The sequence below is a fragment of the Cynoglossus semilaevis genome, chromosome 13, assembly GCF_000523025.1.
Source record: "Cynoglossus semilaevis isolate Cse_v1.0 chromosome 13, Cse_v1.0, whole genome shotgun sequence".
Taxonomy (NCBI): Eukaryota; Metazoa; Chordata; class Actinopteri; order Pleuronectiformes; family Cynoglossidae; genus Cynoglossus; species Cynoglossus semilaevis.
This window is the reverse complement of record NC_024319.1, coordinates 18,724,734-18,749,281: the sequence shown is the minus strand read 5'-3', so window position 1 is coordinate 18,749,281 and position 24,548 is coordinate 18,724,734. Positions and strand designations below refer to the sequence as shown.

Here is a 24,548-nt window from a genome sequence, read left to right as displayed (position 1 = left end):
TTACATTTCATGTGAAACAAAAAGCTGGAAAGGAGGGAGAAAATCTAGAAGTTTGGAGTGATTTGTATCAGTCATTTTTAGGCTCATTTTCCTAAATATAAATTCTAATCTATGTTTTTTTTGTACTCTGACAAAATATTCCAGTATACTGCAGTTGATAAAATATTGCAAAATTACTGCCAGAAAAGTCAAAGTTTTCATTAAAGAGACTGTGGAGAAGCGGGACACACCGAGAAACACACACACTGTCACACACACACGGTCACACACATGAACATGTAAGGGAGAAAGTGGCACCTGTTGCATTTTAAAATACCCACATCTGCCTGCACGGATGTGGCGCCTAGCTAAACAAACACACACACAGGCAGTAAATATCTGCACAACAACAATCTCTGTCTCTCTATGTAAATAAGGAAATGGAGGGAGAATCACACTCTCACACTCCGTTAGTCTTTGGCCTTTTCTGATGACCTGACATGAATGACTGACAGCTGGCTCAGAGTGTGCGTGTGCCGTGCTTCCTGCTCACTCTCCTTGTCTAAGGATGACAAACCCGACAAATTCTCCCCTCCCGGACATCACTGTCGTTGACTCCCCCTGACCTAACACTCGGTCTGAAAACATGGGCATGACTGAGAAGGCTGCCTTCTGCCCTCAGGCAGTCAACAGCACACTCTTATTACTGCCTCTCTGCTGCCCCCCAATGACACTGGCAATGTCCATTTCTTGTTGAGTTGACAGGTGTAGGTGGTTGAGTGCTAATGTCCTAGTGAGAGTGAAAGTCCAGCCAAGTGGAGCTGCGTGGCTTAGCTGCTTTGACAAAGCATCGCCAATGACTATTAGGAGTCTGGGCTCAGAGCGTTTATTTTTAACAACATTTCAATGGTGTGTGTTACAAACTACGAACAGTCATATACACAATGTGTATGTGGACAAAGCAAAAACCAAAAAGTCAACTTAAAGTTGACCTTTACCTAAAGCTATAGTAAATACCTAAGATGGTATAAAACTAAAAAAAAATAACAAACATTTAGTATCTTAAATTAAGTTTTAATTTTAATTTTACAGGATTTTCTCCTTATATTTTAAGTAACTTTTGCTTAGTTATTATTATTGTTGTTATTATTAATATTATTATAAATACTGCATTTTATTTAAAAAAGACTACCACTGCTGCTCTTTAGGCTTCAGTGTCTGATTGACTGCTGTTCTCCGGTGAAGTGAATCCATCTGAAGTTTTTATGTTTTTCCTGTCGGAGCAGGAAGTGTAAGATGAGATTCTTTATCACAGTCTGAGTATTTTTCCTCATGTTACCAGATCGCAGGTGATGTCAGGGGCTGGTGGGATTGACGCTTTTGGTGTATGATCAGTCAGCTGGGAGGCGAGGGGTCACTAATTTAGTGACATCTATTCTAGTTTTGTTAAGACCATGTTTCACTTACACTGTCGCTGACACTGGACCTGCTTTATTTACTCCTGCTGTGTCCAGTCGTTTTAATAATTTAATGACCTTAAACTACTCTGGTCTCATACTCAACATCAAAATATCTCTTTTACTGCGAAATCATTGTCTGGATTTCTACTTTTCTGTGAAGAATACAGAGCAAACATTCATTAAAATCAGGGCTTTACAAAGTTTGTGTCATATGTTCTGCACAACGCGTTGATACTGTGAAAGTTTTCAGTCAAATAAATACCAATTCCCCATTTGAGCTTTTCGAAAATAATCAGGATGTAGAACAATCTGAAATTACTGAAAAAAAGATAAAGCTCATGAAAATATTATTAAATCACAGAGACAATGATGCAATAGTTAGCCAATATAAAATAACACTGGCTGAAAGATCATTTAAAATCAGGCCAAATAAAAAAAAAGTTTGTTAAAGGAAACATTTAAAGTAATTTTCTAAATCTGTCCAAAACAAAGCTTTAACTATTATCATATTAGAAGATTTTAAAAGGCCGTGTCAGACATGTCTAGTCACATATGAGGCACCGTGCCGTCGTCTACTGGGACTTTGTTCAGGCCACGTACTGTTCTGCTTGTAAACCAAGCTGTGTTGTTTCACTTGTACTGTGGCTGCACACACATTCATTTAAAGCCTGGAGATATTTTAATCATAAGCCTCATTAGACAGAGTTATTTATGTTCATCTGAAACCCTTGTCCCACACACACACACACACACACACGCAGAGCGAACCCTGACAGTCAGATCAGGTCTCTGTGGCTCTTGCTGTAGATGTGAATTGTCGTGTAAATGTAAAATTATCCTACTGGTACTGTGTGGTACTGTGTGGTACTGTGTGGTACTGTGTGGTACTGTGTGGTACTGTGTGGTCGTGCCACTGAGGTAGTGACGTTCGACTGTCTGGTTTTTGTTTTATCTCGACTCGCACTCACTACAGTAATGTCGCCAAAACTCAGCGCATTCTTTTGCTTTTTTCCTCATTTTTTGCTTTTACCAACATTATATAAAAAAAACAGAAAAGACGTTAAATTGACTAAAATTAAAGCTAGTTTATGTTGTACATATTCATACATTCATACCTCTTGTTACCTGTGGTGTCCCACAGGGTTTATTATTAGACCCCAGCTATTCAAACACTTTATGCTACCCACCAGGGAACATAATAAAGCAATTTATAGTTCACGTACTACACAGATGACACACTGATATACAGTATTTGTCCCAAAAGACAAACCGAAGACTGTTGGAGTCTGTCTCCATTTTTGAGACTGTATTTACAAGATAAACATTGGATGGCACCAAACCTTTAACAAAGACGAACTAACAGTGATCCAAGTCACGCACTGGTATTCTGGGTAAATACTTTTAATTGAATTATGTGTCCACAGCCCGGCTGCCAGTACAGTACGTGGTAGACGGTGACACTGATAGGACAGTCAGGTCTACACTGATCCTGGGTGGGCGAGACCAGCCACAGTTTAACAGGATAATCTCCATCTTTTGTTCTTATTTCAAAGTCTTTGAATGGGGGAAAACCCACCTCGGGTTTTTATGGCCAAAGTTAACCCTGTCAGTCTGAACAGACAAGTCCACTCACCAGAGACCGCCGGATGTTATTGTCACAACAGCCTGGGGGTATTTTTCTTTTCTCGTGCTTTTCATGTAATTTCATGACGGGCTTATTCCCAGTTATGTGGTTTTCTGTGAGTCTATGTGAAGGTGCAGAGTCTGACCACACAGTTTAAGATCAGATGAGACAAACACTGACCCGTCCTTTTATCATTTGACCTGACCCAAAGACCTGAACCCAGAACAGAGCTGAAGCTAATGACAAAAAAAGAATTGAAGCTGATAGATGTTATTGTCGAGAAAAAGTGATAAAACTCTGGTTGGAGTTTCTAATTGATGTCTAATGAGGTCAAGCTGTGCTAATTAACCTGCTGAGATAATTAGTGTGTTGAAACTTTCTCTTTTTTGTGTCTTGTTGCTTCCTCACCTCTCATTAGTCCTTCCAGGCCAAGAATAATTAAAGCTTTTAACTGATAAATGAAAAATACACCGCCAATTAGAAGTAATACATATAAAAAAAAAAATCTGTGGTAATATTCTGTTTATCTATTATAATTTTGTTCAGCATCGTGACTTTTCTTCAGTTCAATCCCTAGAAAATGTTTCTCCAAAATACCATTACACAAAGGCTCACCTTTTAAATATCACCGACAAATAAAACCAGTGTTTCTTGCTGTGGCATTTGGATTTAAAGAAGTAGATAAATGACTAGTACACTTTAAAATAAATAATTTGATAAAATATGCTAATATGAATTCATCTGAAATTTTATCTTTTTTGGTTTTGCTTTTTGTATAAACAAAAATTGGGAAACAAACTTATTCACCTTAGTACTTCATTAAATATTGATTAAATTACTATTTTTAGTAAATACCTCATAAGTGTTTGACAGATAAATAAAAATAAATGTTCTACTATGTACTTAATTTTACATTTTAATGTGCTGTAATATTCATTTATTTCATAATAGTATTCTTGAATCAATAATAATAAAAATAAAAATAGTAATAATAATAATAATCGTAACAATAACAACATTAATAATAATAGTAATATATTTTTTAAAATATTTTTGTATTTCAGGTTAACATAATTTATAAAAACATTTTGGTAAATATAGTATTGCCACATACTACAACATATAAACATCTAAAATTATATAATTCCCTATATATTATAATACAATATTATAATATTATAATATTGATCGCTCCTTGTTAAATTAAATCCATTAACTGAAGGCTGTACGTATCACATACAGAACACATTAACTTAAGCATTCATTCATGATATAAACTTTAAACTTCTCAGTTCAGGCTGTGCGTTTATTTACGTGTCAAACACACGTGTGAACACTACCCCTCGGTCTTGTACAGCAGAGGAGAACAGAAGCAGGGTTCAGTGTCACCGTGACACAGACTAATGCAGGAACAAGAGGGACACGGATTTCACATTCAGGGCGGTCATGACGGAGACCAGGCAGGTGGACTTCAACATTAAGCTCTCCACATGTTTAACACGGTGCATGTCATCTGCATTTATGTCAGTGCGTGTTTCCCCGTTTGAGCGTGAGTGTGTTCTGGAGTGTGTGTGGATCAGGGTGGAGACTGGGTAGCTTTAAAAAAGCATCCAAATATTTTTCTCCTGTAAATAAAAGATTGACTTAAAGTTCACACAGGAGGATTTCCATCCAAACTGTGTGAACTTTGACTCATGCCGACGAAGACTGGGTGACAACTTCTGGGACAGTTTTACAAAAAATTACAGAAAAGATCAAAGAATGTTGATTTAAAGGAGAGTTTTTTTTATTTTTTATTCAGATTTTTGCTGTACTTTTTGGCAATGTGAAACGTTGTGTGACTACCAGTGGTAATTATGTGAATGGATATAAAGCATACATATAGTATGTTTTTTATTATATGAATTATATTAAATTAAATATTTGTTTCAAGGCTGGTGCACAGAGTAGAACCATATTTATATGAACCTTATGATTGACTTTTAATTTACTCTGATATCCCTACATGATTTAATTCATGAGCATGCTGAAAACAATTCAAATATATTCCTAAAAGAATTAATGGTTTTATTGTTGGAAGTTTTATTTTCAATTTTTCTTAGCGTTTTAACATTTAAATCAGTGGTCGTACAGTTCTGGTGCTACATTTCAATTTCACGTTACTTCATTATTCACTTGTTGATAGACTACAGTTTGCTGGAAGCTTCAAAGAAAAGTCCTCCTCTCGACGAGGCTGTATGACGTCGGACCTCACATAAACACGGAGCAGAGGGAATTTAAAACTAAGCACCAACATAAATGTGATTTGATTTTTCTTTTGGGCATAAAATGTCCCATAATCCATAGACTCTGGTCCAATGTCAGAAATCCATGTGAGTCAAAGCCCCATCGTAAATTATGGCCCGACAAGAAAGGACCACACAAAAGAAAAGGTGATGAGATCAGCCACCTGTGGAGAGAAAGTCACCAAGGACAGATAAAGATTTTAGAAAGGCTGGATGTTAGCTTGTTGTTGCTTTAAGGGGAGTTGGGGAGGGGGGGGGGCAGGGGGGGGGTCGGTTCTGCTTTCTTTGACCTCCTGCTCTGCTACATCTTTATTTCATGGCTGACAAAGTGAATGCCAACGCAGTGTAAGGAATTCTGCCTTCTTCTCTGATTTATGGCTCTCAGCTGCCATCAGCCACCAGCTGGTCTTCAGATGGGCCTCTAAGCTCCTGCACACAGACATTTTGACTGATGCATTTTTTCAGTCAATATCAGGAGTCTGCATTAGTCACGATGCAACATTCACCTCAAATTGTGACCAGGATGATAAGATGCAACTACGCAACTCTGATTCCTCTCAAATATAATACATACTCCCAGATATGTTTTTTTTTTGTTCTCACACTTTGTTGTCACACTTCAGTTCCCTCTGACACTGACCCAGTCAGTTCATCAGATTTCCCAGAGCTCCCTCTGGAGCCACAAAACTCTTAAATATTCCGATTCTTCCAAATTCCACTGCAACTAAATGTGCAAAATCACTTTTCCTCGTACAGTGTCACTCTGACGCTAACAGATGTTCTCTGCAGCCTAAATGCTTGACAATATGTAGCCGAACAGTGGGGAGAAGTTTAAAGAGAACGCAGCGGGGTGTAGAGTGTCAGTCTTCAGCAGAGCTACTCAACAGATGCTGATGTACAGCTGTTTGCAGGATGTGAAGTTTGTGTCCTTGTAATGTGCAAACTGATATTCATCTGCGGGAGGAAACGACATCTTCAAATATTGAACGGAATGGAAGCCAGACTGGAGGAGACCGTGTTCGAATGACATCTGTGTTATATGTTGTTCTAACAGCCAGACACAGGGCTGATGGGAAACAAGGGCTTTAAAGTCTGTTCATTCTAGAAGAAATCCGTCATGCTCACACTCCTAACCGTCGCCGGCAGTAAAGGCGGTAACATTAAACTTACCGCCTTTCTTGTTGTAATTTTATTGTATTGCCTATATGTATGTTAATTTCACACAATGGCTTCCCGGAATCACAAGTGAGCGATAGAAGCTTGTAGTGACATATACAATAATATCACACAACAAACAATCCAAGAGACACACTCAGAAATCACACAAATCACACAATACACGTTTAATGTATCAATAATCAAAGTAATTAGAAAACTGTAATAGTCAGTGTAGAAAATATATTTATTTAGACACTAGAGTTAATAAATTTAAAATGTTAACTGACTTTACTCTTGATTTTGATTTTAATTTTAAAATTAAATTAGTAATATTTGATTATTATATATACCGTACTATATATATATTATTATAAAGACAAGAGTCAAAGGATAAAAATACTAGGAAATCATCAAGTTAAACATCAACCAGTAAGATTAAATAACACTGTGAAAGAATATACACAATATACAAGCTGTACAAAATGAGTTGTCAGAATTCTGTGGACTGGCATCCCTTTAAAATATTCCTAAACCAGATGGGCTCCAACGTTTCAACTTTTCCAAGAGGTTTCAGTTTCGATGGTGTCTAAATACTTTTAGACTTGTCTGATTTGATAGTAATATTTAATATTTATAATGTATTTAATACAACAGAGTTAGACAAACTATCATTTTTGAGAAAAGGAATGGAAACATTAACCAAGAAAATAGAAAATCTGACATATTTGAATAAGGTTTTATTAATTGATATTTTATTTTATTATATTTTAGGTAAGCTACTTGTTTTATTTTATAAAATAAAATAAATAAAGGAAAGAAAGAAAAAAAATGCCGTAGACAGAAAATCCTGATTAAATGACCATGTCTGCTGGAAGTTATTGTTGTGAAATGATACATAGACAATTTTGACTTTTTTTGGTCGGGTGGTCTGGTGCAGTGGCTGCCCTGAAATCATTCAGCAGATTAGCCTGACATGTTATTTCAGTCTGATCACCTCACAGACATTAACACACACACACACACATGTTCTCTGAGACAAACATGAAGTGCATTTCTGTCTACGTCATGACTTTTGCTCCTTTCTTCCGTCTGTCTCTTGTCAAAATGAACAAGACATGGAAAAAACAGGAAAATAAGCAGAAAAAAGAAGCAGTTACACAACAGAGAGGAGGAGGGAAATAAAATGCTGGTTAGGCTGGTTAAGAAAGTCATCTGAATTCAAACCTGATTCCCTGCATTGATTGTAGGCCCAAACATTTGGCTTATTTTAGCAAATTAAGCTGAGGGTGAGCCAATTGTGCATGTGCTGTTGAGGATCTCTCTCTGCTTAAAGTGCTTATTGTCCAGCTGCTTGCAGAAGGATCAATTGTAGGCTCTGTGATTGGATTAGGGCTGTGATCAATGCTGCCCTCCAATATATTAACAAGGTAATTATAATGCTGTGAAGGAGGCAGGTCTCCCTCTGACATGTCACACACACACCACCACCATTCATAGACAAGCAATGTTTGAGTGAGGAAAAAAATGCATCATCTTTAAACCCACTACAATTGTCTCCTTTTCTCTCACTCACACAAAACACACATGCTCACACAAAGCGCTGCCCCCTACAGCTCCCACAGAGAAGGCGTTAATCACATTACTAATGATGACACTTCACACTCCTGCCTTAAAGACATGCAGGAGCAGCAGTGACTGAATTCTTTAATCTCTCAGCAGCCCACAGTAATTACATGAACACATACACGACGATGCCTTCGAGGACGTGTATATTTATGTCTTCCGTTCTATTAATATTCCATCAGTTTTACATTAAACGTTGTATAATAGGGAAGAGAAGTGAAACACTAGCGAAAAAAAAGGAAAACAAAAATAGTTACCAATTAGCAAAAACTGCCTAAAAACGCAAATGTTAGCCGATAAATAGCAATTGCTTGGCAGAAATATAGAAATAAATAGCAGAGAGAACCCTGAAAACACCAACAACGTTACATGTCACAAAAACAGTATAAAACAGTTCAAATCAATAAATAACTCAACAAATTTAACCATGAGCATTAACAAAAATGATTAAACATGATCAAAATTATTAAAAATGACAGACATTTGTCAAAATGGCTGACTTGTTGGTTTTAGTTTTTAAATAATCAAAATAAAGCCGTTTTAATGTTTGTTTTATCTCAAGTGAAATAAATGAAAACATTTGTGTACTGAGTTATTCATTAATAATTCTTAAAAAAGAAATACTATGCGTAATCATCATTGACTGTCAAATGTAAACAAGGACCTCCTGTTTCAACATAATTATAGTTTTCAGTCTTCTCCAACACAATACAAGTTACTTGTTACACAAGGCATGTATGGACTTCATAAAGAAGTACTTTAGTTACAGAAAAAGTCAAATGAGACCAATTTTGATGCTGTTAGGGGCCGTGTGCCAGTGTATTTATGAAAACATATACAAGTGCAGGGAATATGCACATTTGTACTAAATAGAATGGTGTATAAGTGGTTACACTAAGTAAAAGACACGAAAGTGAGTGTGTAGCCGTGAGTTCATCTTGTTGTCGTTCTCCGTGAGCAGGAGTGTGTGAGATCTTCATGTGTTTAGTGCTTCAAAGTCTCCTCAAACACTGTCACGTTTAAATCAGCTCATCGCTGTTAACTGTCTAAAGGCTCAGCGCTGCTTTGAAGAAGCTGTCTCTTTGTGTAGTTGACTGGGACGCGGATAGCGAGGCTTAGCAGATCTGCTTGGTATTCCCCCCCAGGCTTTGTGCCATTGGCTACCATATGGGAGAAGGAGAAACAGCCGTATAAGTACTTAAGCAAAGTTTATATTTACCCAGGAATTTTCTCAGCTTTGCTTTAGTTTAGTGGCAAAACAATAACCAGGCTGAATCAAGGCCACCATTATAAGCACTAATGCAAAGTTCATATTAGCATTGGAAATTTCAACCTTGGCAGGAATGTCCATGTACATAATGATTCTCCCGACACACAAATCTGCTTTTCTCTGGAGTCAGAGCAAACAGAGCTGTGAGGACTATTGTAGACGATGTGAGAAAATCTCCACTATAATGACTGTTTTATTTCATTCACAATGTTGTTTCTTGTCCTTCTTTTTCCTCCTTCTCATCCTTAAGCATTACTCTCACAGCATCATTCAAAGCGATACTAAATTAGAAACTTCCTGGTGTGTGTTAATTGTTTTTTTTTAACAAAGGCTAAATAGTGAAGAAATATAAATAAAAACAATAAAGAAACAATAATTGGTGTATGAGTAACCAATTTCAAATGATCAACTATCTGAAAAATAATGAATCCGATTTGTAGCATTTTAAACAGACGTGTCACAGTTACTTTTGGTATTGGCTGCTGTTTCAAATCTAAACATATATCTGAGAAGAATAAACCAGTGTCCTGGGATGTGCATGGCTTTGGAAACTGCAGAGGTATCAGAAGGAATGGAAGCTATTAAGGTTGAGCTAAGGCAAGAAGCTGGAGGCTGTGATCAACCAAACACTACTTTGGTCCACGACAGAGTACCACAGATGCCACTTATCCAACTGGAGTGGCATTTGAAGGAGGCCAAAAGTAGCTGCGCTGTGTCTTTCTGGTTGTAGAAAATGGATGCCAGAAAAAGAACTATGGTTCTGTATGATGAAGTAGTGGCAGAAAAGTATGTGAGTGTGGTGGAAGACATATATAGAAGGGGAGTATTGACTTGCAGTTGTTGTAGTCTTTATGTACATTATTACCATTTTTGTTTACATACATATATAAGTGAATAATGCCAGATTATCAAGTACATTTGAAAACAGAAGATAAATATCCAAAGTAATATATAGTCTGCCAGGGTGCCATCTGCATCATGTATTTTACTAACTAAGTAAATGTTTTTGCATGTGACAATTAAATACATCTGTGGCCCACAAATAAAATGTATTGTTAGCTAAATCTCCTGCTTTCTTGCAGTTTATTTATTAGTAGGGAGGTCAGGAATGCTGGACATCTGACGAATGTTTGTTGTCTGAACCATCTGCCTTACAGCAACAAAGATGGAAAAAGGAGGAGAGAGAGCGAGAGAAGTGAGTTAGAGACGAGAATCCGCAGTTGTGTAACCCAACAAAAGACACAGAAGAGAGACACTCAGGGACGAGAGAAGGGTTAGAGGGTGTTAAGGGTGGGGAGGTGGGGATGTAGTCTGGAGGGAGGGAGGGAGAGGACGGGGTTGAGATGTTCATGGCCAGCTCACTCTCTATTCATGGAGCTTAACCAGCCGCGAGATTAGCCCAGAATGCCAAACATATACCTCCCCCATCCTCACCCTCCTTCTGGGTTCTCCCCTCACGTCCCCCCTACTCATCTTGAACTGAACAGGTTTCCAAGGCAACAACACAAGAGGTCAAAGGTCCGGTGTGGTAAAGGCTGGAGAGATCTGTTGTCTGAACGTGGGTCCATCTGGATGAGTGACCTGACATAATCAGATATCAAACCTACACCAGGAGTGGAGCAGGAGACGAGGCCACAGGCAGCTCAGCTGATTAGTAAAGCATTGGTTGACTATTGATGTTTAATTGTATGTAGTGGGTTGGTGAGGGCTGGTGTGTGTTTTGGATGATGAATTAAATCTTTACACACCTATTATATATATATAGGTGTGCTGTGGGACAGGGAAAACAGCCCTGAAAGGAATGGGATGTCTGGTGATGAGGTACAGTGCAGTTAGCATAGATGAACATTTCAAAACATGTCTGTTTTCTTGCTTGTTAGCATTGTAAAGGTAACTAAAACAACTGAAAAGTCAGGAAAGATTATCACTCTCATCATTTGTCAAACCCATTTGCTAAAGTCTGAAATGCAGATTTAATCCACCTCATCCAATTTGCTGACCCTCAAGGTCATGTTTAAGTTCCAAACGTCCAGATAAAGGAACCAATGATGGACAGATATGTCCAGTGTTGGACATATCACCACAAGACCTTTGTTGTGTGAAATGAGAAGTAGGAGAAAGTGAAAAAACAAGCTACAAAAGGCCAGGTTCCTGTGTTTTAATTATGTGACTCTCTCCACAGTCAGCCAACAGTAGCTAAACTACAGACTCCACAAGACTACAGTCTGTGTCTTGGAATTATATTTGACTGTGTTTTTGTACAACTACACATAATGCTGCTTGATTAAAAAGGACAAAAACTGCCAAGTACTAACATATAAGTGAGGCTGCAAAAAGTATAATCCTTTAGTACTTCTCCTGAATGTCACGGGTCTACAAAAACCATTCCACTACACTGACAAGATTTTTTTGAAAAAAAAAAAAAAATCCTCCTAGATGAATGAAAAACACACTTCTTTCCATGTCTGTTTGGATGTAAAACACAAACAAACAAATAGGCAAGATGTGAGATATGTTGTTGATAAGGGCAGCCACATTTTCACGGCATATAAACATTGAAGAGCTCATGTAACACAGCCACGTCTCAGCCAGGCTCCAGATCGTTGGTGAAGTGCAGGCACACACATGGAAATGTATACAACACGTGGGTGTGTTTAAGTAAAATACGCTCTAATTATGCTGTAAAAGATGGCCGCGGGCTTTCAAGAACAATCGCGGGCCTATGGAGGGAGATAGTGAGTTATAAACACTATCAGCTGTGCTCACACTGTCAAACCACTGTTTACACCCCAAACCTGGCCTCTCTCTCTCGCTGACTCTCTTCCTTAAGTCTTTGTCAGCCTGACTTTAACTCTCTTTATCTTTCCCTCGTGTCTGAGATAGTGAAGTGTGGGAGTGTACATATTTACCTTTCAGAGGTGAGAAATTTCACCGCCACTTGTTGGTAAACATAGACCTCGCTGTTATCACAGGGCAAACAGGATTTACGACTCAGGAAAAGTGCAAAGTGAGGCATTGCCAACACAAAGTGAAGACCTGAGGCGGTTTGGTGCATCGACACTGTGGAAGAGTCAAGGTGAATAGGACAATGTTTGACCTTTGACCATTGACCCCCAGGCTGTTGGAATGGAACTTCTAACTTGATGCGAAACATTCATTTATTCTTTCATCGTTATATCCTGTTGATAGTCAATGATGGAAAGTATATTATTATTAGTATATGACTTTGTCATTTGCCAGTTTTTGGTTTTTGTCAGTCAAAAACCAAAACTTGCAAATGACAAAGTCAAACCCAAACAAAGTTTTAAGAGATAAATGAACTTACAATTATCAAAATTCTGCTTTATAAAGTGTAGATTTAAAATGTTGTTGTTTGCTGTGAACTAAATAAAATAGTCCTGCAAACAAGTATGAAACAACCCTAATTAAAAGTTAGCCCTCGTGCTAAACAAACCAGGTAAAAAATGAACAGTTCAAAAATGTCATAAAAATTAAATATAAATATATTACTTCCACTTTTTGTTGAATTAGACATTTTCTGAAGTTATAAAACGTGTTTCTGTAGTTTTTACAACTGGAGTGGAGTGAAACTAACATGACATGAACTAAATAATGACTTTTATTACACTTTTCTTCGTCTTCAGAGATGTGTTTTTTCTTTTCTCTTTAGACCACGAGCAGACCTTCACCTGTTCAGTGGTGATTCCATTGCGACCTCTCAGGGTTGCATGGGATATCATTAGCACCCTGTAAGTAGTAATTAATAAGCCCTGTTCTACTTTATTAGGACTGTCAGCAACGAGGCACGAAGCAATTATTACGAGCATGTTGCTTCCATTAATTACAATGAGTGCGGAACATTTACCAAGACATCAAAGGTCAGACTCATTATGGAGGACAGCATTTAGACATGAGTGCATTGTGTCCTACTTACTGTTACTGCTTAAGATAAGTGAACCTTGTCATGACTACGTTAACACACAGTATTTATGAGACGAGGCCTGAGAGGGCAGATGTGGAAAAAATGACAGGAAAGGTAAAATAATGAGGCAAAAAATCAGGTAATATTTCATTTCAAAAGAAAAAAAATTAAAGTTTTGTTTTACTTTTTTTTGTTTTTAGTGAATCAGTAACTTGGGGATGGTTAGTTAATGGTAATGTATTGGGTTGATCATCACATGAGGAGACCACAGTTCAATAAGTCATCTCTTTTGACATTGTCTTTATAACTGGATGGGTTTCATTCAAGATACTATGGACACCTGAGGTCAACCACAGCTCTTCAAAGGTCAAGGTGGGCCACTGGAACATTCAGGTAGCCACTTCATAACAAACTTATACACACAGAGACCAACACACTTCACACTCACACAAATACTTGGTATATTCTTTTAAAAATCAGACAAAAAATCAGAATCTGAATAGCATATTAAAAAAAAAACCATTTGTTTGTCCATGTGGTCAAACATGCACTAGTAATGTTGAATAGACATGAGATAAGTCACGTTGCATTGATGTTAAGTGATAACCTCAATCCCAGTATTCACCACCTTATAATTTAAAATGAGTTACTAAATTTTACATTTTTTTCATCACAAATAACAAGGCTTATTTTTGAAATGTGAACTTCTTATTCTGTCTAAATCACCTATCAAAACAACAGTTATAATTGACCTATTTAGGTAGACGAGCTTCAGTTCATCATAAACACTCCTCCTGTAGCAACATTTCAGAAACAGGAGCACATCCAGCCAAGTCGGCTGAGCCCCCCGCAGGTCTGACTGTCTGTCTGTTTGCTCTCTCCTGCTGTGAGTTTGTCTGCAGAGTCATTCATAAACCCCTCACTGACAGGACCACCATTCTTCTCCGTACTTCCTCAGCCTCTCAGTGAACCACAGTGGGCAGCAAAGTACTTTGACAGCCTAGTTGTGAAGTTCTGGTTTTACTCAGAAAATGCATGTGGAAAACTCCCCAATTGCACTGTCTGACTGATGAAGACAAAGATAAAGAGTATTTGGTGTTAATGACTGCTGACCTGGTGTGACTACGAATCTGAGTTAGTCACAGTGAGTCGGGTTGGGTCATTTCACTTCAAAAGTTCAAGGCAAACCAAATAAGTTCGGAAAAACAGGTTGGGGTCAGAGGTGAGGGGTCAGGAAGGACCTGGGAAGCAATGCTTGTTCACAGATCTCACCTCTCAAAGATACAGCTGTATTTAAGAAAGGATAAAGGCAGATTTATTAAAGGCTTTTAACTGACTGCCGTCTTAAGTCCCCTGCACTTACACTTCTGCTCAGATATTTAAAACTACACTAATTCAGGTTTTATGTAGAATGGATCAAATGACGGTTGAATGTCAGAGAGGTCATTACTCCAGTGTTACAATCTGATCATTTTCAGTGTCAGGAACCAGATACAGAATAAAAGACCACACACTGAAAACCAATCAGGCAGTGGACTTAAATTCAGTGACAAGATGGTTATCAAAGTAAGATGGGGTCAAGAGTATGAGAGATTTCTTTTCTCCAGAGTTGAAGAGTTAAGGTTATTTTAAAAAGACAAAAGTGAGGGCAGGGAGGTGACAAATGTGTGTGCAAGAGTGTGAATGTGTGAGAAAGAGAGAGAGAGAGAGAGCGTTTCGTGGCATTATTGTTACACGCTTTTAATCGAGAATTGATTGATTGTAAGAAAAAATATAATCTTTTACATTTTTAAAATGTATATTAATATTAATTAAAACTTAGATAATGTTATGTTATTAAGAAACTTCTCATATGTTCTATATTTATTTCTGTTTTCATTTAATAATTTATTTATCTATTTATTTATAGAGTAATTTGTTTTAATTTGTATTTATAGTGCTAATATTTATAGCGAAATATTTCACAAAACAGAAATATTGTTAAATGTAATTTGATGGATATCGTAACCCTCCAAATACGTTGCAAAAATCTTTCCAATTTCCAAAAATCTTTACAATTATAATGCCATTTACACCACTTACACATCATAATTAGGGCTCTGTCCAAAGTGTGCAGAGAATAAATACTTCCATAAAACAAGACCACAGTATCTCTGCAACCAGGCATGTGTTGCTACCAGAGCTACACGCTAACATTGCTTAAGGCAGTACAGACACATGCTAAGGTGCTAATTGCGATTAACATCACAGGCTTTGGATACAGCATGTTCACCTTCAGGTGGCTGCACTAAGCTGTTAACCAGGTGGTTTTACTCTCACCCAAGTTAAGGACATAATTAACTGCAATCTCTGCCAACATCAACTGTGTCTGCTTTGTGTTGGACCAGCCTGGAGTGCCTGCTGCCATACAAGGCTGCTCATGTTCACAACTTGGTGGAAACTTGGATTAAAAAAAAAATAAATAAGGAAAGTGAAAAACTTTGTTTTGAAGATTGTTTTTTTTTTTTTTTGGTTTTGAAAGTACAACAATCCCTGGCAGCCTTAATTAACAGTTAACCCCCAAAAAACATGACTCAGTAGACCAAACATGGGATTAGCTGGTAATGATCTGGCAAATGGTTGTGAAATTGTAATTATCTGTGCTAGTTTAATTGTGAGGGTAAAGACGGGGGCGATTTACAATAAAAGAACATAACAGAGAAAATTTGGAGAAAGAAGCACTGACAACAAGGCACTTCTAAATGACAGATCACAGTCAGAATTATACTATAAACTGTAACATTTGACAAAAAAAATGGATGTAACAAGAGACAACAATTTATAGTGTTATTGCACATATTGAAATGGCCTACAGTGTATATAAAATGAATATTGAAACCAACGCTACCAAGCCTTGTTGCTATTTTAACACTGTAGTTGATCTTTGCTGCCACCTGCTGGTAACGTCACAGAAAGAAACATTACTGAACATGTCTGAATATAAACAAATAACAAATAAACATTTAAATATTCGAACACACGATTTCAATACCAACAAACTATGAAGACTGTGACGGAATTGAAGGGTATTGACACCCATTATGTCTAATAAAGCTTTATTACAATGTATTTCTAATTATTTATTTGTACGTTTTTTGAACACCTCTCACAAGCCATGTCTCTGCAGTCTTCTCGAGAAGTGGCAGTACTTGTGTTCCCAAATCCTCTTAGCTGGTAAGCCTTTTAAAAAGCAAACCCTTCATTTGCCATGATTCAAGGAAGAGTTAGGCTGTGTGCCAGAGGTGACATCTTTTCCAAATGTTAGAAGGCGAGATGCGAGATTCAAAAGAAGAAGATGATGACAGTGTCCAGTCCAAAGGTCAATTTTTGTTTTATTATTTTAGCAGATTTATTTTATGTAGATTACCATTGCACTCGCTATTGCAGCTAAACCATTACTTTCAGATAACTATTGCAGCTAAACCATTACTTTCAGATAACTATTGCAGCTAAACCATTACTTTCTAACGACATTAGATTTGTAAATGACGTCACTTCGGCCTATTTTGTTGTTATAATCATCATAATAAAGCCCGTCGTACACTATTGACGTCACGCGTTGACGTAGTCGTCATAATGTGCGACAACATTGTAGTCAATTATCAGACAGGAAAACCCGGAACAATACAATTGCGCCGCACTCCGAATTGCAGTCTGAATGTCTATAGTTCTTACATCTTTATGTTGGTCGCTTTTCATATCGAATCGAAAATTATCTAGCGCATGTACAATGTGTTGATGCGAAAATGATTTCTACATAGCTTAGCATGGATTAGCCTTTCAGCTAAACAACATTGCTCAACTCAGCTGTTGAAATTATGTGTTTAAACCCAGGAAGAACCTGCAGACACCTAGCAGTCAGTCGGACTACAAACGTGTCAGCTCTCGTGTTGTGATAATCTACTATTGATTGAATAGATTGTCTCGGAAAGTGGAACTGTCTACGAAGTGTTCGCAACATGTTGAACATTCCGACCCAGTCTTTTCCTGCTGCCAGCTCCCAGCAGCGTGTCTCAGCATCTGGACAGTCCGGAAGAAACAAGGTATCGAACACCATTACTCTTTTTAAATTTGAAATTGTACTTATTTTTGATAAATACATATTAAACTCACCTATACCCAGTTTTTGATCTTTTCATGTCACCGTCATTACTTTTTGTGTAATAATAAAAGTTGACAGGTTGCATGTTTTGGAGTACAGTACAATTGTCCACAATAACAATCTAATAATCTAATCTAATCTAATTTCTGCGTGGCTCTGTCCCTGTTTTATCAGGTGGCCCTAAAGCCGGGCCACAGTTTAATGGACTGGATCCGCTTTTCCAAGAGTGGTAAAGACCTGACTGGACTTAGGGGACGACTGATTGAAGTAACCCAGGAGGAGCTTTCCAAGCACAATACAAGAACTGACTGCTGGACCTGCATAAGAGGTAATTATGCATAGATGACATCAACCAGAGATAGAGTCGAATGACAGGTCTGGATGTAGCAGTTGCTAAGAATTTAATATAATTTAATAATTATTGGATCTTTGCACTTTGCTCACAAGAAACTAGAGAGATACATCTGCAGACACTGAAACTTGTATTTCATTAAAATTATTCTATAGAGGTCAGGGGTCAGAATCTGAGTGCACTTGCACGATATTTACATTTTACCCCAGTGATACAATTTCTCTGTTTACTTTAACATGATACCAAATTTAACAGACAGACATGTTTAGTTTTTCTTGCGTGTTTTTAAGGTATGGTTTACAATGTGACTCCCTACATGGACTATCATCCTGGTGGAGAAGAGGAGCTGATGAAGGCAGCTGGTATAGATGGCACTGACCTGTTTGATCAGGTGTGTAAGGTTTATGAGATGTCATGCAACATTATTTGAACTGATTACAAATTGTCATCACTTTCATTCTGAAATATTGATGTAAATTACTATGTGATATGAATACACTTTGGCTTAATAGATTAAATTAAAGGTGGTTTAGGACAGATGTTAGAAGCCATTAAACTTTATTTGTGGTGTAGATGAGTAAAGTTCTACCACCTTGCATGAACGGATCATGTGTTTGTTTTTATTTTATGAGGCAGCCACAGCTGTTCTGTGTATCTTTAGTTGTGCTCATTTGTTGGTGCACAGGTTCATCGCTGGGTGAACTATGAGTCTATGCTAAAGGAGTGTTTGGTGGGCAGGATGGCTACTAAGCCCACCGCAGCTACTAAAGGTATATACGTGGACACACACACGTCCCTTTTTATTAGAGAATACCGATTAACTGTGTATAAAAGTAAATAGTGAGGTTCGTTCTTTTTCTTCTCAGCTATTATTCCTCCTCCATCACCAGCTGGCCCCACCCTTCCCACAACAGTAGTGCCACCTCCTGACAAAGACTCTCGACCTCGGTATGACAGATATTTCTCAGAATAAGTCACATGACATTAATCTGGTAAGAGTCACACAAATTGAGTCATACACAATTTTCCTAATTGCTGTGGGTGCAGGTACGACTGGTTCCAGACTGACGTGACTGTTCATCTGGTTGTTTATGCCAAAAGAAAGGTAAACCTTGTGATCTATGATAACCCATCTTTTACTTTATTTTTACTTCAGGCATCTTTTACTGATGAATTCATGATTTGTCAGAATTGTTTTAGTAAAAAATAGTAAAGAGAATTGTATTAATGTGCATTGTTTTTTTAGATCCCCAGCTCAGGGTGTACTACTGTTGACCTCAGGGCAGGTGTTTTACGAGTGGAGCTGTTACTAGGCAAAATGTCCTACCTGATACATTTATGTGAGTAAACAAAACGGTTTAGTAAAGCATCTTTGTTTGACCAGTGATTGCTTGAGATAATAAGGTTAATTTCTTTTAACCTTATTATCTCAAGCAATCACTGGTCAAACAAAGAAATCTGATTTTTTTTTGTAATAGGCAATTCGAATAAGTACAGTACAAGAGAATATTAAAATATTAAAAGTTATAAGTACAGTACAAGAGAATATTAAAAGTTGAAGACAAAATTATTAAAATGTTGAAAGAAAAGCCCAGTTTTGGTTAAGTTTGCTCCTTCAGATTTTAAACTAAACTGTAGTTAAACAGGGGTAAGATATGTGAAGTATTTCTCCAGTCTTTTTGTACACAAAGAATTGATGAGAAATATTGTTGTTGCCTAAAAGCACATAAAATTGTTTTTGTGCTTCTATTGTGCATCAATGGTTCCATTTTTGTTTTTATCATCTTTAGGTTTAGCTGAAGACATAGAGGACAATGTTTCTGGTAAGACAAGATCTGTGTGTTACACAAAAGTCTTTAAAAAGCCAGTGTTTACAGTTATGTCAGCAACTCTTGTTTCTTCAACAGTTCACTCTGCCTTCTCAGTGGGAAAGGTCCAGATTAGCATTCATAAGCAGGTCAAAGAAAAATGGACTAGTCTTGGTCAACCGCTGGATTCCCACAACACATTTCTACTCAAAAAAGACAGAAGTAAGATTCCAAATTAAAGTGGAGACACGTATCACACGTCGTTGTCAAATTTAACAGCAGAAATACTGTTTTCAGCTCCATTTTATCGAAACTGTGTGCTGGTGTCTAAAAATGAAGTCAACCACAACAGCTACATGTTCAGACTGAAAATGCCACCAGGGACTATCATGCATGTGCCTGTAGGAAAACATGTCTACCTCAGAACGCTCATAGAAGGTAAGGAATACCCAGTTGAGAATTATTTTAAATACTTGATATAACACTGTGAATAAATTATCTCAGACACAGACGTTGTGCGGCCGTACACGCCGGTGGATCGGGACCTGACTGCAGCCTCTCAGCTCTCCACAGAAGGGTCAGAGCTCTACCTCATGATCAAAGTCTACCCAGATGGAGTCTTCACTCAACATCTCAACAGCCTCAACACAGGTGAGTCACCACCCAGAGTTTGTCTCTCAGGACAATGAGATCAATAGAAGGAAGAGGAGACTGAGGACAGTCATCACCTAGTATAGTTGACCAACAGAAGTAGACAGTTTCTCTCATTCTGTCATACTAAAAAAAATTGTGTATTTTTTAAATACCTTTTTTTGGTGCTTCTCTCCAGGAGAGCATATATCTGTTAGTGGTCCAGAAGGTCCCTTCTCTGTCCGCCCCCTCCGTGATGTATCACACCTTTTCCTGTTGGCAGCAGGAACAGGATTCACACCCATGGCCCGTTTGATCCAGCTGGCACAGGACAGTGAAACAATCAGGTGGGAAACTCACTCAACCAAGATCTTGTTAAAAATGTCACCTTTTGATTATTTAAACTATATCAATCACATCCAAATCTAAAGAAACTCAAACCTTGTTTTTTTTGTCTTCAGGAAAACCAGACTTCTGTTCTTTAACCGCCGGGAAGAAGACATTCTGTGGACCTCCCAACTGGAAGAGCTGGCTGCAAACAACAACAGGTACAGTAAATTATTAATTACATAAAAAATTAAAGCATCAAAAATACTGACATTAGCTGACCAAATGTTGTGTATGTGTTAGGTTCCAGGTGGAACACATCCTCTCTGAGCCCAGCGAGAGTTGGAGTGGCAGGAAGGGTCGGATCAGTGAGTCCATTCTGGAGGATTTCATCATGAGGCCAGAGGGGTCCAAATACTATGTGTGTGTGTGTGGTCCCACAGCCTTTACTGATCAAGCAATAGGGTGTGTGACAACTTTTTTACACTTTATTACCCAAGTTATTTTAACCACCAAGCCACCACTGCCCCCAAAAAACATTTAAAGGCTTAAAAATCAAATCAACATGATGATGTCTATCAAAGTTTTCCACATTAACTCATCAACTTTTTTTTTTTTTTTTACCTCTCCTTCTCTGTCCTTTTCTCAGGCTGTTGAAGCAGCAGGGCTTCAGTGAAGCAGAGATCCATGCCTTCTGTGGATGATGTCAGAGGTCTCTGTCGATTGTCAGCCTGCAAGAGACAGCGACTCTGGCCCCCCTCAGGGTCTGCAGCTGTCAGCCACTACATTCGGCAGTACAAAATCACAAAAGGTGCCAAAGAGCTGCGACTGAGCTTTTTGTAAATTCTCCAGCTCCTACGTTTATACTATACAGTGCCACACAGAAAACGGCAGAGGGAGTGTGAGGGGGAGGGGGATCCTCATGGCCTAACAAAACCAGTCATAGCTGGACACAAAAAAAAATATTAAGGAATAGTGGATGATTAACAAGAGTTTGAAATTATATTTATGAACTTGTGTATGTGGAAATAACATAAAAGCCATTTTGTGTTTCTATGCATAAACAACCTTTGGATCCTGAGGATAATGGACAAAACTATATTTATCTGTTGTTTTAATTTGTTTCATTGTAAGATTTTAGTTGAACGACTACAAATTCAAATGTTTATGCAAACACAGAAAGAGAAGAGGACGCATATTCTTATAGCTATTAATGTTTGTTATTAAAATGGATTTGTAATCTCAACTGTGCAGTTATTTTCAAACTCATTATAAAGCTACTTGCATTATTTACCCTGGGTTCTTTGCATCACTGGATCATTTAATTTTTCACTCTATTCAGTTTTGGGCCAGATTTTCAATTAAAAAAATGCAGCCGGTCACTTACCTGTTGGCTAATTAACAGGTAACTAAAATATTGAACCAAATGATTTAAATGTACTTGTATTGAATGTTTGTAGTAGACCATCTCACTCAATACAAATTAAAGATGTGTAGCATAAAGTTTGTTAAAATAAACAGGAATTGTATTTGTGAGTCAAAGCATTGATAACGTCACATGTTGTACAGGAACATTATTTTTTACTATAAAATAATGTAAAAATATTTATTTTTTATGACAACAAATAGTCTAATAATTTAATTTAAATCAATGCAAAAGTGAATAAAAAAATCTACACATTTTCTTTACAACCATAATTTTTTCAAGAGATTGTTTTTCCCTGCAGATTTTATGGCTACTGATTATTGATTTTACGTAAAAAAGTGTTCACAAACTGGCCTTAATGAGATTGACCTGGAGGAGGGAAAACCACACCCTGTCTCTGGAGGTGTCTGATAATGTCCAGGATGGAGTCCAGCTCCAGACGGAACGTCTCAATCTCTTTGCACTTTTCCTGAGCCACACTTTTCCATCGTTCCACCTCAGCTGACTGTGGGCTGGACTCCAGCATCTGCCAAGAGCCACTGATCCTCTGCAGGAACGAGGATGGACAAAAATGTCATATTTCTATATCTGCAATTTCTGACTTGATGTTTATTCATGACCCACTGTTAGGGTACATGTTAAACTGGACATTAGTTTATTAGTTTCATTATGGGGCATTTTTCCAAATTATTGATTATTATTCAAATTTATTTGTCAAGTTATAGTCCAAATTATTGATTATTATTCAAATTTCTTTGTCAAGTTATAGTAGTTAGTTATGCATTATCATTTTTGGCCTATTTTTAAATTTAATTTTTTTGCAATTTTTGGAGTAACAGCAATCAAACTGCTATATGACTCTGCTATCAAGATTTTTAAAAAGCCTTTTGAGTAAACAGAGCATTGTCTTTGACAACATGGCAACATCTTTACTGTTATAAATGTAAATCAAGAATTGTAGGTTTTTAAAGACTTTTTAAATGCCAGTAACGTGATATTTTAATACTATTTATTTACTGTTTAAATAAATAAATAAATAAGGCCACTCAAAGAAATCCTTATTTGTTAAATCTGTTGTTACAGCTAGTGATAAAGAGAGTTATCAGAGGTCTTCAGTGAATCTTAAGAAGTAATATTAGCATTTAATCCATTTCTTTTTCATTACAGTGTTGACATACAAGATCAATAAAAACCTAACCTAACTAAACTCGATGATTTTGGCTTTTTTAAGAGTCTGAAATTAATAAAATCAAATTTAATGTCAATGTAATTTTGATGAAGTAATTTAATGCCTTCAGACTTTTTAAGGATCTGTGGAAACAACATGATAGGCTGCTGAAGTGGATAATAGTTAAGTTATGTACTCAAATATTTTACATTACTACTACCACACACTTGACATCTGATGGGACGCATCAAGCAAAGGACACACAGCACAGCAGTAGTTCCACTAGAATCACTTCTGTGATAACGTACCTGGTTTATCAAAGTTTCTCTGTGTTGGTGCCTGAGCTCCAGGTTGACCACCTTCTTCTCCAGACTACAGAGCAGCTTCACCTCTGTGCTCTGAGCATCTTTAGCTTCTTGTAGTTCTTTAAACAGTCTCATCAGCTTTCATATTTAAAAAAGGGGGCAAATGAGGTAAATTAATGGTAGATAGATTTAATAGGGCAAAAAGCAATCTAACAAAATCATAGGGAAAAAAACAAAAAAAGCTCACCTGCTTCTCCAGGACACTCTCTCGGGTCATGGAAAGAGCTAGAGCATCTTTGGTTCCCTGCAGCTCCTTTAGTTGCTCCTGCAGATGTTTCAGTTGAATCTGTAGATAGAGGTCAAGTTATAATCACTAAAAATACCAACAAAACCTAATAACACTGGTGATGACACACATGAAGCAGTACCTTCTGAGTGTCGATCCAATTCGCCTGTTCTGCGACCTTTGAGGACGAGTGTTCTAGGGCATGAGTGGCACGCTGTTGGTCCAACTCCCTAAGATGTTGGGCCTTCAGAGAAGAGATCTGCTCAGCAGCACATTCCTGGTGTCTGAGAGAACACATTACAGCCTGATGTTCACTAAAGAGCATGTGTTCGAGTGATCGCAAGTAAAACCTACCTGTGCAGCTCCTCCCTGGCTTTGGCAGCATCAGCCTGTAAGGCCTCCTTCTCCTGCTCCTGCTCCTCCTCTAGCATCTTGAGACGCTGTATCAGAGCAGTGTTCTCCTGCAGAACCTCTGAGATATGACTCCCTGACAAAAGAATGCAACATTCACACTCCTTATATCACAATATTCACACTGATCCTATCTTATTTTTTTCACTTTTTTTTTTTATACCAATGAAGTTATAACAGTTTAAATACTCAATTATTTATTTTCACAAAAATGGAAAAATAAAGTTGGGAATTTTATATATATATATATATATATATGTACATACATATATGGGACACATATACATTGTATATTTAAATGTGTATTTATTTATTTATTTATATATATATATATATATATACACATATACATACGTAACAATGCACTCAACTC

The 24,548-nt window shown here is 37.4% G+C and overlaps 2 protein-coding genes and 1 long non-coding RNA gene across 4 annotated transcripts in view; 1 reads left to right on the top strand and 2 right to left on the bottom strand.

Moving 5' to 3' along the window:
* Positions 1-15,251: 15,251 nt before the first annotated feature.
* LOC112487979 (uncharacterized) lies at positions 15,252-20,784 on the bottom strand. The gene is made up of 3 exons (XR_003051613.1): positions 20,694-20,784; positions 20,429-20,573; positions 15,252-17,380 (listed from the first exon to the last, which is right to left on the bottom strand). It is a non-coding gene; the product is annotated as an uncharacterized LOC112487979 (long non-coding RNA).
* cyb5r4 (cytochrome b5 reductase 4) lies at positions 17,265-21,825 on the top strand. Of its 2 annotated transcripts, XM_008324070.3 has the most exons (15): positions 17,265-17,403; positions 17,637-17,790; positions 18,105-18,205; positions 18,500-18,584; positions 18,681-18,762; positions 18,862-18,919; positions 19,061-19,154; positions 19,605-19,637; positions 19,722-19,844; positions 19,920-20,060; positions 20,127-20,273; positions 20,452-20,599; positions 20,714-20,800; positions 20,883-21,044; positions 21,229-21,825. In XM_008324070.3, the coding sequence occupies exons 1-15, from the start codon at positions 17,320-17,322 to the stop codon at positions 21,281-21,283; spliced, it is 1,554 nt and encodes a 517-aa protein (XP_008322292.1). In that variant the 5' UTR covers positions 17,265-17,319; the 3' UTR covers positions 21,284-21,825. The 2 variants fall into 2 exon arrangements, with proteins under 2 accessions (XP_008322292.1, XP_024917632.1); XM_025061864.1 differs by lacking the exon at positions 17,265-17,403 and having other exon boundaries at positions 17,662-17,790; positions 18,084-18,205.
* Positions 21,439-24,548, bottom strand: part of cep162 (centrosomal protein 162) — a 21,561-nt gene continuing 18,451 nt past the window's right edge. Inside the window, exons 27-31 of the mRNA XM_025061551.1 lie at positions 24,119-24,251; positions 23,907-24,048; positions 23,726-23,824; positions 23,482-23,616; positions 21,439-22,552 (exon numbers count right to left, since the gene is read on the bottom strand). Coding sequence (XP_024917319.1) covers positions 22,361-22,552; positions 23,482-23,616; positions 23,726-23,824; positions 23,907-24,048; positions 24,119-24,251 — 701 coding nt within the window. The 3' untranslated portion in view covers positions 21,439-22,360. The remainder of the gene's footprint in view (positions 22,553-23,481; positions 23,617-23,725; positions 23,825-23,906; positions 24,049-24,118; positions 24,252-24,548) is intronic.